At 42.8% G+C, this 17,722-nt stretch overlaps 1 protein-coding gene across 1 annotated transcript in view; it reads left to right on the top strand.

Annotated features, from left to right (window-relative positions):
* The window catches only part of LOC139281507 (V-type proton ATPase subunit S1-like), an 83,605-nt gene that overhangs the window by 44,839 nt on the left and 21,044 nt on the right, over nt 1-17,722 (top strand). The window contains exons 5-6 of the mRNA XM_070901678.1: nt 284-324; nt 2,335-2,420. Of these exons, the coding sequence (XP_070757779.1) occupies nt 284-324; nt 2,335-2,420 (127 nt within the window). The remainder of the gene's footprint in view (nt 1-283; nt 325-2,334; nt 2,421-17,722) is intronic.

Genomic DNA, 17,722 nt, shown 5'->3' with positions numbered 1-17,722 from the left:
CCACGAGCAACTCCATGGGAGATCTTCTCGTATTTTTGATAAAGAACGTAATTTAGTTTAGGTCATGAGACAGAAGGGGGACAGTTTCATATTAAAGTGATCTCTGTTGCTGGAAGAAGCACATTAATCCCCCCATTAGCCTTTGGAAGTTACAGCCATGAATGAATTCTACCACATAACCCTCAAAGAGCACAATTCACTGATTTATGCATAACAATTGTGTTAATGATTATCACAGTAGCACATTGATGATATTAACAAATATCTCTGTCTTAATGAACAGCACAAACGACTTGAAATTGGCACAGAGTCTAATTGACAATGGTAAGATTGATTCTTATTTTATTACTTTTTCTTGGTTTAAATATGTTAAAGACTACAATTATTGCCCACTCGGTGGGTTTTGAAGGATGTACTCAAACATTCTACTGGACACAATAATTCCTGTACTATTCAGCTAGAATGGGTGGGGTTTTGTCTGTAGAAGATAACAGGCCAGGGTTAATAGTGGATATGTGGGTACAGATTAGTATTGATGCATAAACTTCCCTCCGGCTATTAAATCGATGAGGTAAAGTTCATGATGGAATAGATTATGGAAACAGCTGGCTTGAAATGCTTTCTTATGTTGTTAAACAACAGAGCGTTCAGATTTCCAACATCCCCACACTTTTAATTGGCTGTATCTCATTAAAGACGGCCATTAAAAAGAGAACTGAACCATTTTAAAATATTAATCCTTTTCAATAATTCACTGAGACAGCTGTCTTGGCAGTGTTCTGATTTGCGTGTAGTTGCTTAGGAAAACTAATGATTGGATGTTGAGGTTAGCGTCAAAGGATTGATGACATTATATTAAAAAGATTTTAACCAGAAGGTTTAGGAAGGAAATATAATAAAGTTTTCATGTTCTCGGAGTCCAATGAAGAGTGATTACACATCTTTAACTACCTTTGGCATTGATTTTTATACGTTTTATGGCATAATTTCATATAACTCAATGTTCTCAAACGGAAAGAAGTAACTGCTAAAATGTGTTTAAATTGATACAAATTATTTTATGGTTAACTACTTATTGAGAAGTTTCTTTCTTCACAATGAAAATCCTTAGCAAGGTCTTCCACTCTGAAGCTAAATAGGTGAACTATTTCCTGTCAAAGATTAAATGATCTAATTGCGACTTTTGTTTATAATTAACTGGTAAATCAGCAATTTTGTTCCACTTGTTGCCTTTCAAACATGCTTTGCTGTAATTCAGACACCCTGAGAAAGCTTAAAGCCCATATTGGAACTGGTTTCAACTGGTTGCCCCCAGATTAATTTTGAGTCCCATTTTTGGAAATGTTCCAGGGCAAGGTGGATTGTTCAAAGAAGTTATCGACCTATACCACTTTTCCACTGTACTTGTCTCACGTGTGTATTGTAGGATATGTGTCACTTGTGTACAGTAGGATAATTGTACGTTTGAGTGAATAAAGCAGTGAGTGCTCTCTTTGTTTGCATCATTCCAGATCTATGTTCTGGAAGTGACTTTCAGTGAGACTTTTAGGCAAAGTAGACAAACTTCCCTCAGTAGCATTGCTTTCACCTCCCATTGCCCCTCCTCCTCCCAGCCTCCAAAATGGTAACAGCTAATATCACATGAAAGTCTTATTTTATACCTCATTACTACCTCATTTTATTCTCCAGCTGGGGCTGTCTAGATGGCATTTGTCTCGATAGGTCTCCAGGATCTACTGTAAAAAAAAAGGTCCATGTTGTATTTTTTTCTTTTCCCCCAAGCTCAATAATTTTTATTGTGTCCCATCAAAGAAGGTATTGATTCTTTTAAAAATATATTGCATTGTCAGAATGGCTAACTAGCCAGTATGTATAGGCACAACAATTCTAGTTGTATTCAATGCAACCCTTTTTAAAACTGTGTAAAATGTAACAGGGTATTAACACAAACATGTTCAGTAAAAAAATAATGCATTTTAGCCTATTATATTTAACTACTTTCCTGTACAAATATTTAGTCACCTTTAATGTTCAGAATGATGGATTTGTTTTAATAAATAAAGTAGAGGGAAACTATGGACAAGAAACTTACTGGGTTTCTCAGCATCTAAACACATCTTGGGTCTGTGGTCTAACCCAACCCTATTAAAGCAGTTGGTGTTGGGTACAGTGTCTTATTTCAGATGAGCATTCATTCAGTAATTCAGGCCAGTATTCATTACTCTCATGTGGATAAATTAAATGTATTTCAACCATTTTAGCATTGACTGACCTATTTTGGTTTTTAAATATGTATGTTTTGGATATCATAAATCATTTAAATTCCATTTCTAGATAAAATAATTGGAATGACAGCTAGTGCTTTGAGAAGGAAAGGACTACAATTTTCTGGCATTTATACAGCTCTGAGACCATCTGTGGTGAGTAATAACACAGAAACAAGACTTCTGACTTCCAGTTATGGCTGGAAATTCCTTCATGTGTTGCATTAACCTATTGGCCGTTAATGGTTGATGTGCTCTTTGTTACATAAAAGGCTTGAACTTGCTATGCCCATTTCAGTCTCTTGTAACATCTGGGTGACAGATATCTCAATGACTCTCTAAGCCAATGATGTATTTTTTTTATTTTCACCCAATTTTAATACTCCTTGGTATCCCACTTAAGAATGTGTTAATTCTCAGAAAGATTACAATGATGTTGGAACAATTGACTAACCAGTAAATTAAAGGCACAAAACTGTTAGCAGCAATAGTAAAATTATCAGAGTGTTCACAACATAATTAAAAGCGAGGAGCGTCACCCAATCCATCTTAGATCATCCATCTAGAAAAAAACTACAGTAACCTCATCACAACAGCCAACTATTTTGTAAATGACTCCAAGATTATTGACTCCACTACTCCACAAGGAAGGCCTCTTCACATGCTGATCACTTTTTATGTGAAGAATACTCAGCCCTAAAACCTATCATTTTGAACCTATATCCCCTTGAAGCAGTGCTCAGGATTCGCCTTTTCCACACCACTTAAAGCCTGTATAAGAGTCCCTCTCAATCATTTCCTTTCAAGGCTGAGGAGGCCAAGTTTCTCCAATGTTTTCTGAAAACTCAGTCCTCCAACACTGGAAATCAGCCTCACATCTGCTCTCTGCATCACCCACAGGTTTTGAATTCAAAATGTATTTTATTTGTTATCGGTGTCACATAGCATTATGTTACCAATGGAACCTATGTTGAAAGCATTGGAGCCCTGGACACAAACTGTGAGGACCTGCATGACATTCTTATCTATAAGTAAAAATTTATAACTTTCTTAACATACTGTACAAATGTAGATCAGACCTCCCACTCAAAAGCTAGCCACTCCTGTAACATCTGTGATCAGCATCCTTCCCAGTCCTGGTTCTTGACCCTAGTTTGTAACCACAATTGATTGCTCATCCGTATTGAACACAATGAGAGTTGATGATCATTGGGACTGGCCTTATTCCAGTTTCTAACCTGACAGGTCTCCACCAGACTACCTTGCACTTCAGCATTTTTGGAATTACTCCTCACAAATGGAGAAATTTAAATTGAATATCAGTTTTACAATTCCGAGGCGCATGACAGATCCTTACTCCTTCAATCACATACTCCACATAAATGTCTTGTCCCACTGTCATACATTTAGCATGTTTTATAGCCAGCCTTTTTTATGTATATATTTTTTTAAATGTATATTTAAAAATGATGCTATATTGAATGAGTATAACTTGTTGCAATGATCATTTTAACACTGGTTCGTTAAACACGTTCTATAGAGTCAGCCACTCATGTTAGCCTGTTGACATAGAGCACAAGAACAGAAAATATAGAATGAGAAAAGTTTCCTTAGTCCACCAAGCTTACTATATCCGAGATTGCGCTCAATTTATTCAGTCTCTGTGAATAATCACAGTGAAATTTACAAGACAATGAAACTGTGAAATTTCTCTTTGACCCATGAAATTAATTGAATGAACCTTCATATATCAATCTAATAATGCAACCTGTATTTTTCAGCCTTAACCAGTTTCTTTCAAAAACCATCATTAATATTCTCAGCAGCACAGGAACTATTGCATTTTGTAGTGTCAGATCATCTCTGACTATACCTGTAACTTTTAATCCCATCCTGCACCTGATATCCATCCAGCTGTACTTTAAAGGAATTAATCAACTGATTTTTTTTACTGGAGTCTATCCACTCATCTCCCCATTGGGGAGATTCTTTCTAAATCCTTCTCTCATTTGAGGCTTATTAACATTGTACTCGTGTCCTCAAGTTCGAAAATCCCAGTTTGCTAAATATCCACACAATTCAACATTTTGAAGAGTTGGGTCATAGCACCTCTCAATCCTTTCTCCAATGAACAAAAGTTCAGTTCTGTGAGTTTCTCTTCAGAATTTAAACCACAATCATCCCTGCCAAGCTTGTCTAAAATCTTCAATATGTCAATGTCCTTTTGACAATGCCCAAAATGACACATACTCCAAAAATTTGGCCTTGTCAATGAATTATGTAGAATTAAATGGCCTGTTTGACTTGAAATTAAATACCTTTGGCTACGTCCTGATACTTGATTGACCTTGTTAATAACAGCCTCATATTGACTAGCTAATTTCAGTAAACGGTTAGTTCTAACGTCAAAATTCTTTCATTTTGCACCTTAGCTGTGATAATTGTCGATTCATTCTGCATATTTCCTTTTCTAATTTGCATTTTTTAGCATTTACCTACTTTAAATTTACCTACTTTACAGTTCATCAGTCCATCTGCTTAATGTATCCACAACCCTTTAAATGTCACTGATCTACTTTACACTAATCACACAGCTTCATGCATTCACTAAATTTTGCAACATTATTTGACCCCTGGTTCTGGACTTCCCCAACATTGGGAACATTCTTCCTGCATCTAAGCTATCCGATCCCGTCAGAATTTGGTGGCAAAAACAGGAAGGCAGAATATTATCTGAATGGTGACAGATTAGGAAAATGGGAGGTGCAATGTGACCTGGGTGTCATGCTACATCAGTCATTGAAAGTTAACATGCAGGTACAACAGGCAGTGAAAAAGGCAACTGGCATGTTGGCCTTCATAGCGAGAGGATTTGAGTATAGGAGCAGGGAAGTCTTAGTGCAATTTTACAGGGCCTTGGTGAGACCACACCTTGAATATTATGTACAGTTTTGTTCTCCTAATCTGAGGAAGGACATTCTTGCTATTGAGGGAGTGCAGCGAAGGTTCATCAGACTGATTCCCGGGAGGGCAGGACTGATATATGAGGAAAGACTGGATCGACTAGGCTTATATTCACTGGAATTTAGAAGAATGAGAGGGGATCTCATCGAAACAAATAAAATTCTGACGAGATTGGACAGGTTATTTGCAGGAAGAATGTTCCTGATGTTAGGGAAGTCCAGAACCAGGGGTCACAGTCTAAGGGTAAGGAGTAAGCCATTTAGGACCGAGATGAGGAGAAACTTCTTCACTCAGAGAATGGTGAACCTGTAGAATTCTCTACCACAGAAAGTTGTTGAGGCCAGTTCGTAACTATATTCAAAAGGGAGTTAGATGTGGCCCTTACGGCTAAAGGGATCAAGGGGTATGGAGAGAAAGCAGGAATGGGATACTAAAGTTGCAAAAATGATCAGCCATGATCATATTGAATGGTGGTGCAGGCTCGAAGGGCTGAATGGCCTACTCCTGCACCTATTTTCTATGTTTTCTATGTTTCTATAAAGTGGCCTCTTCTATGATATTCAACAGGCTTCTGTAAGACTCCGATAATTCCTTGCACTCCAAAAAGGCCTTATCTATTTATCATCACCATTGCTTCCTGGTTTTGGCGGTCTTCCTGGCAAAGTTACCCAACGTCAGTTTTCTTGCTGTATAAAGAAGCCAGACTCTCGAGTGACATTATTCATGGTTATTCATTAGCTAAAATAAACTTCCGGTTGTTAAGCGCCTTGGGACGTTTCATTACCTTAAAGGTGCTATATAAATACAAGTGGTGGTTGTTCTGAATGCAATTATTAATTCTGCTTTCTATTCCCTTGTGATTATTCATTCTAGTTATGAACCTAAGCCTAGACTGGCCAAATTACAGCACATAGACTCATACCTCTGTAGGGCATACTGTCAACTAAATTAAGAATTTCTAAGTACAGTGGGATTTTGCTGCATTTGCCAGGCCTTGATGGCCAGACAGACTGTATTGTAAGTGATTGGGCCCCATTCTCAAACATTGGTGGATATTGGTTGCATTGCACTTTGCTTCGGAGTAAAATATAAAAGTTACCCTCAAGTGATTATGAGTCTGCCTCGAGCAACTTGTTACAGAGTAATTAATTGGCATGAATGATATGAATTTGGGTGTGGATATCCCAATTTGCACCATTGATTGCTGAGTGAGACTATTTGAACCTCAAGTGAAAGCAGACTAGGGACTGGATTTTCGGTTCATTTCCATCCCATTTAGCGCCTCGGCAGGATGCAAAAATTATTTTTTGGAGTGTAAAATGAGGTGTGCAAGATTTTGCGCCTGGGCGGAACTTTCGCCAATGTCTTTGTGGCAGCACTAAAACTTATCGCCCTGTCACTGTCTTGACTGATGGGATGACGTGAATCGTCGTGCATCGCTGCACTACTGTCCCGGGCAGAACTTTCGAGCATTTTGCCCGATTTAGCATCTGCCCGAGAATCCACCCAGAAAAACCAGACAGACCCCGTGCGCACCAGGCGTTAACAGCGAAGGAGAAAGTCGCAATTGTGAGCGATTAAAAGGATTGAGAGAAGAACGCTGCGTTACTGCATACTTTTGATTGTGACGTTTTTTATGAGTTTCTAGTTTGCTTTATAAAGGACATTTAAGGACATTTTAAAAGATGTGGGCCATGCTAGGTCGGGAGCTGTTCATTCTGGCTGCTATTGCCATACGACTTCAAGCTGGAAGAAGGCTTATCGTTGATCATTTGCAACGTAATCGGAGAGGTCGCAGATGTATGGGGAGGTGGCCTCCCTCCCCCCCCCCCCACCTCCAGTTTACAGGGAACATCGCTCGTACCTCCAGCTCTCTGATCCAAAGAAGTGCTGACAGAGATATACCAGCTCCTACAGGCAGACCTACAGCCTACTAACGACAACAGGACTGCACTGCCCGTCGAGGTGAAGGTGACTGTGGCACTTGCCTTCTATGCCTCCGGCTCCTTCCAAGCATCAGCGAGGGACAAATTCTCCGTCTTGCAGCATGCTACACATTGCTGCATTCGCCAGGTAACTAATGCACTGTACACATGCAGGATGGACTTCATAAACTTCCCAATGACCAGAGAGACCCAAAATGAGAGGGTTTTGGATGATTTGCTGGCTTCTCCAAGGTTCAGGGTGCCGTTGACTGCATGCACATCGCCCTGCGTGCACCTTTACAGAATGCCAAGGTTTTCTGAAATCAGAAGGGATTCCACTCCGGGGAGCATCCATGATGCTTTCATCTTGTGTGAGAGCAGTGTCCTCACATATGTTCCAGCGTCAACCACAGCTGGCTGTTTGGGGACAAAGATTATGGCCTCGCCACTAGCTCATGACCCCTCTCTGGAACCCTCAGACAGAAGCTGAGCATCACTATAATGAGAGCCATGCAGCCACACGCAGCATCGTTGAATGGATAATTGGAGTGCTGAAGCAGCGCTTCCGATGCCTGGACCATTCTGGAGGCTGCCTACAATTCTCCCCTCAGCAGGTCTCTGAGTTCATTGTGGTTTGCTGCCTGCTACACAACTTAGCCATCATGAGGGGACAGGATTTGCCAATGGGGATTGCAGGACCACCTCAGGGGAAAAGGGAGGAGAAAGACGAGGAAGACGAGAAGCCCATGCCACCACCACCATCATCACAACCAAGGGGAGGCATCATGGAGATTTTGCTGCTGCAAAAGCCTTACGTCGGCAGCTCACAGTTGAACGCTTTGCTTGAAGAGTGAATGGCAGGTTTGAACATTGCCTGGTCACTCTATATCACCATGTTGACTATTCTCCCTCTTATTCTGCATATAAGACACTACACAGAAATGGTTAAGGTAAAAAAGAACATTGTAACATTGTAAACTTTGTAACCTTCATTGTGATACTTAAACAAAATAAAATAATGAGCTGCATCCAGCAGTGTGATAATTCAAGAACATTATCAGAACATAATCCAGCATCAAATGGAATTTAATCTAGAGAAGTGTGAGGTAATGTATTTGGGGAGGGTTAACAAGGAAAGAGAATGCACATTAAATGGTAGGACATTGAGAAGTGCAGAGGAATAAAGGAACCTGGGATCGCATGTCCATAGATCCCTGAAAGTAGCAGGCCAGGTGGATAAGGTGGTTAAGATGGCATTCGAAATGCTTGCCTTTATTAGCCGAGGCATAGAATATAAGAGCCGGTGGGTTATGCTTGAACTGTATAAAACACTGGTTAGGCCACAGCTGGAGTACTGCGTGCAGTCTGTTCACTGCATTACAGGAAGGAAGCGATTGCACTGGAGAGGGTACAGAGAAGATGTATGAGGATGTTGCCGGGAGTGGAAAATCTTAGCTATGAGGACAGATTGGATAGGCTGGGTTTGTTTTCCTTGAAACAGAGGAGGCTGAGGAGAGACCTCATTGAGGTGTATAAAATTATGAGGGGCCTAGATATAGTAGATAGAAAGGGCCTATTTCCCTTAGCAGAGGGGTCAACAACCAGGGGGCATAGATTTAAAGTAATTGGTAGAAGGTTTAAAGGGGATTTGATGGGAAATTTCCACGCAGAGGGTTGTGGGGGTCTGGAACTCACTACCTGAAAGGGTGGTGGTGGCAGAAACCCTCACCACATTTAAAAAGTACTTGAAGTGCCGTAACCTGCAGGGTTATGGACTTAGTACTGGAAAGTGGGATTAAGCTGGATAGCCTCTTGTTTGCCGGCGTGGACACAATGGACTGAAATGGCCTTCTTCCGTGCTGTAAACTTCTATGATTCTATAATCAAGAACATAATCCAATAGTGTAATACTGTAACATAAATAAGATGTATCCAGCATCAAAAACATAATCCAGCAGTGTGACACTATAACATCAATTCCTGTCCCACTATTTTTTCCCACTGTCTTTGCCCTCCCTTCCCTTCATCCCCCTCCCTTGCCTGCAGCTCCTAATCAAAGTGGCATCAGGGCGTGCAGTAAGGCTGCCAGAGTGCTGCTGTGTTGGGGCGGGGGGCGAGGACGGCATCTGGGTGGGGACGCACTGGATCAGCTCGTGGCGTGGGAGGCCCGGCTTCTGACTGGCTAGCCTGTTCATCGGTGTTGCCAGTCACAGGTGGTTTGGGTGACAATCGTCGCTGATGCTTGGTTGGCGACTGAGTGGGGGATATGGAATGCTGTCATCCGGAGTAATGACACCTTCTCCCATGATGGAGCATGATGTAAACTAACACCTTGCTGGCCTGCTTCGGAACCCTCACTTCCCCGTATGACAGTGGGGAACGCAGAGAGTATGGAGGCAGGCATCGACTGCGTCACCTGCCCAAACTGAAGCAGAGCTTGTGCCTGTGATGCGCCATATTCTGCAAGGGCTCACGCCACACTCTCCAGGACTCCACTGTCACTGCTAGAGGCCACCAGCCTTGTGTGGGCATTGATGGCCTCGCTGGTATCACAGCTCACACTGACGATCTGCGACCTTACCTCTGTCATCGTTGCTTTCAGACTGTCAATGCTCATGGGAATCCTATCCAAGACATCAAGAACTGACGGCTAACCTGGCTGCTCTCCCTGGACATTCCCACCATGTTCTGTTCCACGTCTGCTTGTCTGTCAGCAGGCCGACTTTGTTGACTCACCCTCCGGTGAGATGGCCTGCAGGATTCAATCCCAGCACTGTGTTGCTGCAGGCCACTGGTCCCAGAAGCCTCAGATTCCTCGAACCCCAAGAACGTCATGTCATGTCCTCAGAGGAGCTGAGTGCCTATAAATGGAGCAGGGGTCGATTGAAGCTGCGCTAGAGTCTCTTCCTCCTCCTTCAGATGATGGCCTGACGTGGATGGGTCCCATGAGGGATGCGGCGCCTGTGTTTGGTCATCTGGAAATAGAAAGCAACAGACGAGTGGTCAGCAGCAGGGGAGGGGGCAGGGTGACATGAAGTAGGTCGCATAGCACAGGCTCATTTGAAGGACCGCTGCTACTCCATTATACCTAGTCCAGAGATACTACAGGACATTGCCCCAACCTATTGCAGGGAGTGTGCCAGACATTGCCCCAATCTGGTTCAGAAGCACTGCAGGACATTGTTCCAACCCAGTCCAGGGAGTGTGCAGGACTTGCCCTCAGTATCTGAGTGTCGGGTCAGCACCCCCAGTGGCAGCTGCCTGACCTGTGATGCCGATGAGGCCTACCACGCTGTCCATGATATAAGTGAGTGGCAGGGTCTGAGGCGGACCGCCGCCTATCCACACTTGCTCGCAGTGATTATGAGACTTTGCCTGCAAAGATGAAAATGGGAAGAGGGTCCATCTGCTCTTGTGGCACAGATAGCCACCAAAGCACCTATGCTATACCGTCTGAATGTAATAGAGTCCTCTGTTTAATGTCCTTGGAAGTTGCACGTGGTTCATCAGGAGGACATCGAAATGGGGAGCTATCTTATGAGATCTCAGAAACAGAGAAACATAGAAAATAGGTGCAGGAGTAGGCCATTTGGCCCTTTGAGCCTGCACCACCATTCCCTCAGTACCCCTTTCCTGCTTTCTCTCCATACCCCTTGATCCCTTTAGTCGTAAGGGCCATATCTAACGCCCTCTTGAATATATCCAATGAACTGGCATCAACAACTCTCTGCGGTAGGGAATTCCACAGGTTAACAACTCTCCGAGTGAAGAAGTTTCTCCTCATCAGTCCTAAAGGGCCTACCCCTTATCCTAAGATTGTGTCCCCTGGTTCTGGACTTCCCCAACATCGGGAACAATCTACCCGCATCTAACCTGTCCCATCCCGTCAGAATCTTATATGTTTCTATGAGATCCCCTCTCATCCTTCGAAACTCCAATGTATAAAGGCCCAGTTGATCCAGTTTCTTCTCATATGCCAGTCCGTCCATCCCGGGAATCAGCCTGGTGAACCTTCGCTGCAATCCCTCAATAGCAAGATTAGGAGACCAAAATTGAACACAATATTCCAGGTGAGGCCTCACCAAGGCCCTGTACAACTGCAGTAAGACCTCCCTGCTCCTATATTCAAATCCCCGATTATGAAGGCCAACATACCATTTGTCTTCTTTACCGTCTGCTGTACCTGCATGCCAACTTTCAATGACTGATGAACCATGACACCCAGGTCTCGTTGCACCTCCCCTTTTCCTAATCTGCCACCATTCAGATAATATTCTGTCTTCGTGTTTTTGCCCCCAAAGTAGATAACCTCACATTTATCCACATTATACTGCATCTGCCATGCATTTGGCCACTCACCTAACCTGTCTAAGTCATCCTGCAGCCTCTTAGCGTCCCCCTCACAGCTCACACCGCCACCCAGTTTAGTGTCATCTGCAAACTTGGAGATATTACACTCAATTCCTTCATCCAAATCATTGATGTATATTGTAAAGAGCTGGGGTCCCAGCACTGAGCCCTGTGGCACTCCACTAGTCATTACCTGCCATTCTGAAAAGGACCCGTTTATCCCGACTCTCTGCTTCCTGTCTGCCAACCAGTTCTCTATCCACGTCATTATATTACACCCAATACCATGTGCTTTGATTTTGCACACCAATCTCTTGTGTGGGACCTTGTCAAAAGCCTTTTGAAAGTCCAAATACACCTGTAAGAGAAATTTGGCATTAGGGGTACCAGCGGGACAAGGGTTAAAGTGCTGGTTCCTGCACTGACCGATAAGGAGGCAAAAGGCCTCTTTTTGGCCTTGTACATTCCAGTACCAAGGCTCCAGAAGTTATCAATTCAATAATATTCCAACAGGAAATGATGTGACCTTGCGAAGAGGCTCGAGGCAGACTCACAGGCATCAAGGAGAATCAACAAATTCTGACCTAATGAAGTCATTCTAGTCACGGCCGAAGGTGGTCATGAGGGTCTTGGCCTGTCAATCCAAAGTAGCACTAATAAGGTAGTCCAATTAGAGAAGTAGCACAGATAAGGTAGTCCAATTAGAGATTTAGGGAGGTCTTACCAGGGAACGGAGGGGTTTTTGAAATGCATAAAAGTTGTATGATTGTGCTGTTTGGGCAGCATCTCCACTCACAGGCGGCTGTGATGAGAAGCGTTCCCGGACCTTCGTAATAAAAGATCATTATACCTTGCCATTCATCTCCGTCTGCTAACTCCGTGGGCTGTTACGCGGGTTGGGGCGAGCGTTGACCCTCTATATCAGGGAGCCCGCTCGAGGGAGGAGAAGCCTTCCCGTTTTCCCCTTACATTTAGCGCTGCAAGCAGGGTACAAACTTCCCGAACGGAACAATGACCCAGCTGTTGGGGTGAGTATGTTTTAATTTACCACCTTCAAGTTAGAACTGTGGCATTGTAAACCGCAAGGGAAGGACATCTGTACAAAGAACCATTTGTAGCAGGTCCAGGAGGGATGGAGACGGAGGACAGGGACAAGCTAGGGGTGGAAGGGGGTCAAAAGGTGCATCCTAAAACACGCGCGTGGAGGTAGCATGGCAGTGCGAGGGTACGACGCAAGGGAAGATATAGAGGAAGATCTATTGACCCGAAGCGGTATGAGCGCACGATGCAGGGGCGAGACATATTGACCCAAAGCGTGGCAGTATGAGTGTACGGCGCCAAGAGAAGACATTTAGATATTGAGGACATGGAGACGACGTCCCCGCAGTGACGGGATATATTGACCCAAAGCGTGGCAGTACGAGTGTATGGCGCCAAGGGAAGACATATAGATATAAATAACGTCCTGCATACCTAACACGAATTAAAGGGAGTGCCCAAGACCCTCATAGCACCGAAGAAGATAGGTAACACGGCTGTTAAAAAGGCGAATAAAATCAATCATTAATTGTAACTTGCGTAACTATGTAATGCCACAAAAAAGCTGATAGTTACTATCTTAAGTGACATATGGATCAAAAAAAAATAGAGCCGGCCAAACAATTAATAAGCTTTGTTGAATAAAAAGAGACTTTTATGAATGTCTGTCATTGAGTGAGAGTCCTTGTGTGATTTTTTGACTGCGGAATGAATTTTTCCTGTGCCTGAAAGCCTGTTTGGAAAAATGGGGGAGCTGTCTTTTGTTTTAGTTCCATCCACTTTTTCAGACAGAATGAAAGTTTTTTTAACCTTTGTAATGTTGTCCTGTATGTAGCAAGTTTTAAGTTAGAAACACAGGTGTGGATTTATTCGGATGATATTAAGAGAAGGCACAGCAAAGTACTGAGATGGATTCAAACTAAAAAAAAATATTAAATTAAATCTGATCTCTTCAAAAAAAAGAGAAAAACAACTAAAAGGTTTGGAAACAATCTAGAAATACCTTCAGGGATCAGGTCAAACTCCTGGGAGAGTGGTGAGCTATCTGCGAAGGTGTAAAAGGGACTTTTGAAAAAATGTTAAAATGGCAAGCTTTAGCAGTTTAGAAAAAAGACATTGTAACGGCTTTGAAACTAGAACATTTGAGATAACAAAAAGCAGCCCTCAAAGCCTAAGTGCTAGACTCCGTTCTAGTTATGGAGAAAAGAAAAAAAAATAAAGACGCAACTTTGAAAGAAAACAAATTGAACGAATTTGAAAGAAAAAGTGTCTTCGATTGTCTGATGATTTTAAATTAACAAATTTACAGAGACACGAGCCCTCCGTGTAAAATACAAAACCTAATTTGAAGAAAGGAGATCTGGAAAAAAAAAACATAACGTACTAAATAGGTGCTGAAAAAAAAAGGGTTGTTTGTGATGGAAAAAGACATAACTTACTAAATACTAGTTGATATCGGCTGTGAAAAGATATTGGTTTAATGAATAACACGTGCGAGGTATGAAGGAGTAGTCACGCATGGGTGTCAAAATTCAGATGTATTACTGGGCGGGTGAATATGATCGGATTTGTGTTGTCCATACCACAGTATGATGTAACACTGGGAGATCCTTTATACCAGATCGATAATATCGGTGAAGTAAGAAACCAAACTCGGTTGCGTTACCATCAGCCTGCCAGACGGTGATTAAAATTAAATTAGTACGAAAGGCATTGACATAACCGATTGCTATAAAAATAACCAAGTGGTTTTATGTCGAGATACGCCACGAATGACGAATGATGATTGCAGATTCCACCAAACAAACGGATGCATGCTGAGTATCACTCCTCTCGAACACGATTCCGAAACAATCGCTGCTCCACAAGAGAATGGAGATTTGGTGCGTGAGCACAGGAGCAGCCAACCCGACGATTAAGACCAGGGGAGGAGTCATCCCCTGTGTCATCACCAACCCTAACTTCTGTTTCAGGCCCATGGGAAAAATAGACATAAATGGATACCACATACATCCCGAGACAACGGAAATCATCCACTTAACGGATACCCTCCGAGAAGGGTACAAGGAGGCAGTATGGGAACCGCAAGAAAAACAGATACCCGAATTAAGTGAGGAACGATTGGTGCAATATCCAGCTGATGGAAGAAATAGACAAACCTACAAAGAGACACTAACGCGATGCTGGCCAACCAGCCTTGGTACTCAAAACTGTGGAACATTGGACTTAATATTCAGATCCACCCATGGATAAGAATTATATCACATGCACTTGTAGTAATACAAGGCCTGGTCCTGATGGTACTGGTAGGGCTAACCTGTGCATGAAATAAACAGGCCATACGATACGTCAGGGCACACACTATGATTAAGGCCATAAGGGATGAAAATTTAAGCAGTCATACAGGAAGGACTTACCTTATATAACACTGCAGAAAAGGTCTCAGGAGGTCCTGAAGCTTGGGAGATGGCCACCCAGGTGAACGGACCTATCTGGAACTTGCCTACAGGAGATAGTTATTGGGAAATATGGCCAGCTTGGCATATAGCCAAGGGCCAAAATGAGGGAATTGTAAGAGAAATTTGGCATTAGGGGTACCAGCAGGACAAGGGTTAAAGTGCTGATTCCTGCACTGACCCATAAGGAGGTAAAAGGCCTCTCTTTGGCCTTGTACATTCCAGTACCAAGGTTCCAGAAGTTATCAATTCAATAATATTCCGACAGGATATGATGTGAGAACCTAAACAGATGTTGATGAGACCTTGCGAAGAGGCTCGAGGCAGACTCACGGACATCAAGGAGAATCAACAAATTCTGACCTAATGAAGTCATTCTAGTCACGGCCGAAGGTGGTCACGAGGGTCTTGGCCTGTCAATCCAAAGTAGCACTAATAAAGTAGTCCAATTGGAGAAGTAGCACTGATAAGGTAGGCCAATTAGAGATCTAGGGAGGTCTTACCAGGGAACGGAGGGGTTTTTGAAATGTATAAAAGTTGTATGATTGTGCTGTTCGGGGAGCATCTCCACTCACAGGCGGCTGTGATGAGAAGTGTTCCCGGACGTTCGTAATAAAAGATCGTTATACCTTGCCATTCGTCTCCGTCTGCTAACTCCGGGGGCTGTTACGCGAGTTGGGGCGAGTGTTGACCCTCTATATTAGGGGGCCCGCTCGAGGGAGGAGAAGCCTTCCCGTTTTCCCCTTACACACCACATCCACTGGTTCTCCCTTGTCCACTCTACTAGTTACGTGCTCAAAAAATTCCAGAAGATTTGTCAAGCATGATTTCCCCTTCATAAATCCATGCTGACTTGGACCGATCCTGTCACTGCTTTCCAAATGCGCTGCTATTTCATCCTTAATAATTGATTCCAACATTTTCCCCACCACTGATGTCAGGCTAACCAGTCTATAATTACCCGCTTTCTCTCTCCATCCCTTTTTAAAAAGTGGTGTTACATTAGCTACCCTCCAGTCCATAGGAACTGATCCAGAGTTGATAGACTGTTGGAAAATGATCACCAATGCATCCACTATTTTTAGGGCCATTTCCTTAAGTACTCTGGGATGCAGACTATCAGGCCCCGGGTATTTATCAGCCTTCAGTCCCATCAATTTCCCTAACACAATTTCCCACCTAATAAGGATATCCTTCAGTTCCTCCTTCTCACTAGACTCTTGGTCCCCTAGTACTTTCGGAAGGTTATTTGTGTCTTCCTTCGTGAAGACAGAACCAAAGTATTTATTCAATTGGTCTGCCATTTCCTTGTTCCCCATTATAAATTCACCTGAATCCGACTGTAAGGGACCTATGTTTGTCTTCACTAATCTTTTTCTCTTCACATATCTATCGAAGCTTTTGCAGTCAGTTTTATGTTCCCGGCAAGCTTCTTCTCGTACTCTATTTTCCCCCTCTTAATTGCTGCATGAATCAAAGTGGTTTACTGTGTGAAATTATCAACGGGAGCAGCACAATACATGAACTAACAGCTGCACAGAAAGAGGCCATTTGGCGCATCATGTCTGCACTGACTGTATGCTAGAACAATCCAAGACTTAAACCCATTGCCCTGCACTCTCTCCATAGCTCAGTTTCTTCCTCAGCTTCAAATATTTATCCAGTCTTCCCTTAAAGCATTCAATGCTCTCAAACTCAATCATCCTGTGACAAAATATTCCATGCTCCAACAATCCTCTGTATGAAGACATTTCTCCTAACCTCTTCCTTCACACTCTCTTCGTGCTGATTTTAAATTGATGATCCCTCATCATTTACTCTCCAACCGGAGGAAATAGCCTTTCTCTTTTCATGCTACCAAAGCACTTCATAATTTTAAAAACGTTGATTAAATCTACTTGGTCTTCTCTGGTCCAGTGGAAGTAGTTTTAATATCTCGAGTCTCTCCTCATAACTATAGTTCCCATCCTTACCATCATGCTGTAACACTCCCTATTGTGCTTTCTGTAATGTAGCACCCATAATTGCACATTGTATTCTAACTGTGGCCTAAGCATGTTTTAGAATCATAGAATCATGGAAATTTATCGCCATTTTTCCCCATTGTGTTCACGCCGACCGACAAAGAACTATCCAGCCTAATCCCACTCTCCAGCTCTTGGTCCGTAGCCCTGTAGGTTACAGCACTTCAAGTGCACATCCAAGTACTTTTTAAATGTTGTGAAGGTTTCTGCCTCTACCACCCTTTCCGGCAGTGAGTTCTGAACCCCCCCACCCTCTAGGTGAAGAAATTTCCCCTCAAATCCCCTCTAAATCTTCTACCAATTACTTTAAATCTATGTATTGTATAAATTTCCTATTACTTCGTTAATCTTGTACTCCACACTCCAATTTATGAAGTCCAAAATGCTCTTGACCATTTTTGTGGCTTTGTCGACCTGCATTTTCACTTTCAGGGAATGATGTATTTGAACCCCGAGGGTTTCTCTGTCCATCCAGACCCTTCAGTGTCTTTCCATTAAGTGTATACACCCATTTCTTGTTTTTTCCAACCAAATTGCATTCCCTCCTTTCTGTCCACTCTGCTAACCTGTTTATGTCATCTTGAAGTTTTTTTTACAGTCCTCCTCTTTACCAAACAACCTGCATTTGTGTCATCAAGAAATGTACAGATTGTATTCCCCATGCCCGTCCCAATCGTATGTGGGGAGCCTTGTGCATATGG

Source organism: Pristiophorus japonicus, chromosome 15 (assembly GCF_044704955.1).
Source record: "Pristiophorus japonicus isolate sPriJap1 chromosome 15, sPriJap1.hap1, whole genome shotgun sequence".
Classification (NCBI taxonomy): domain Eukaryota; kingdom Metazoa; phylum Chordata; class Chondrichthyes; family Pristiophoridae; genus Pristiophorus; species Pristiophorus japonicus.
This window is presented reverse-complemented; position numbering and strand designations above follow the sequence as displayed.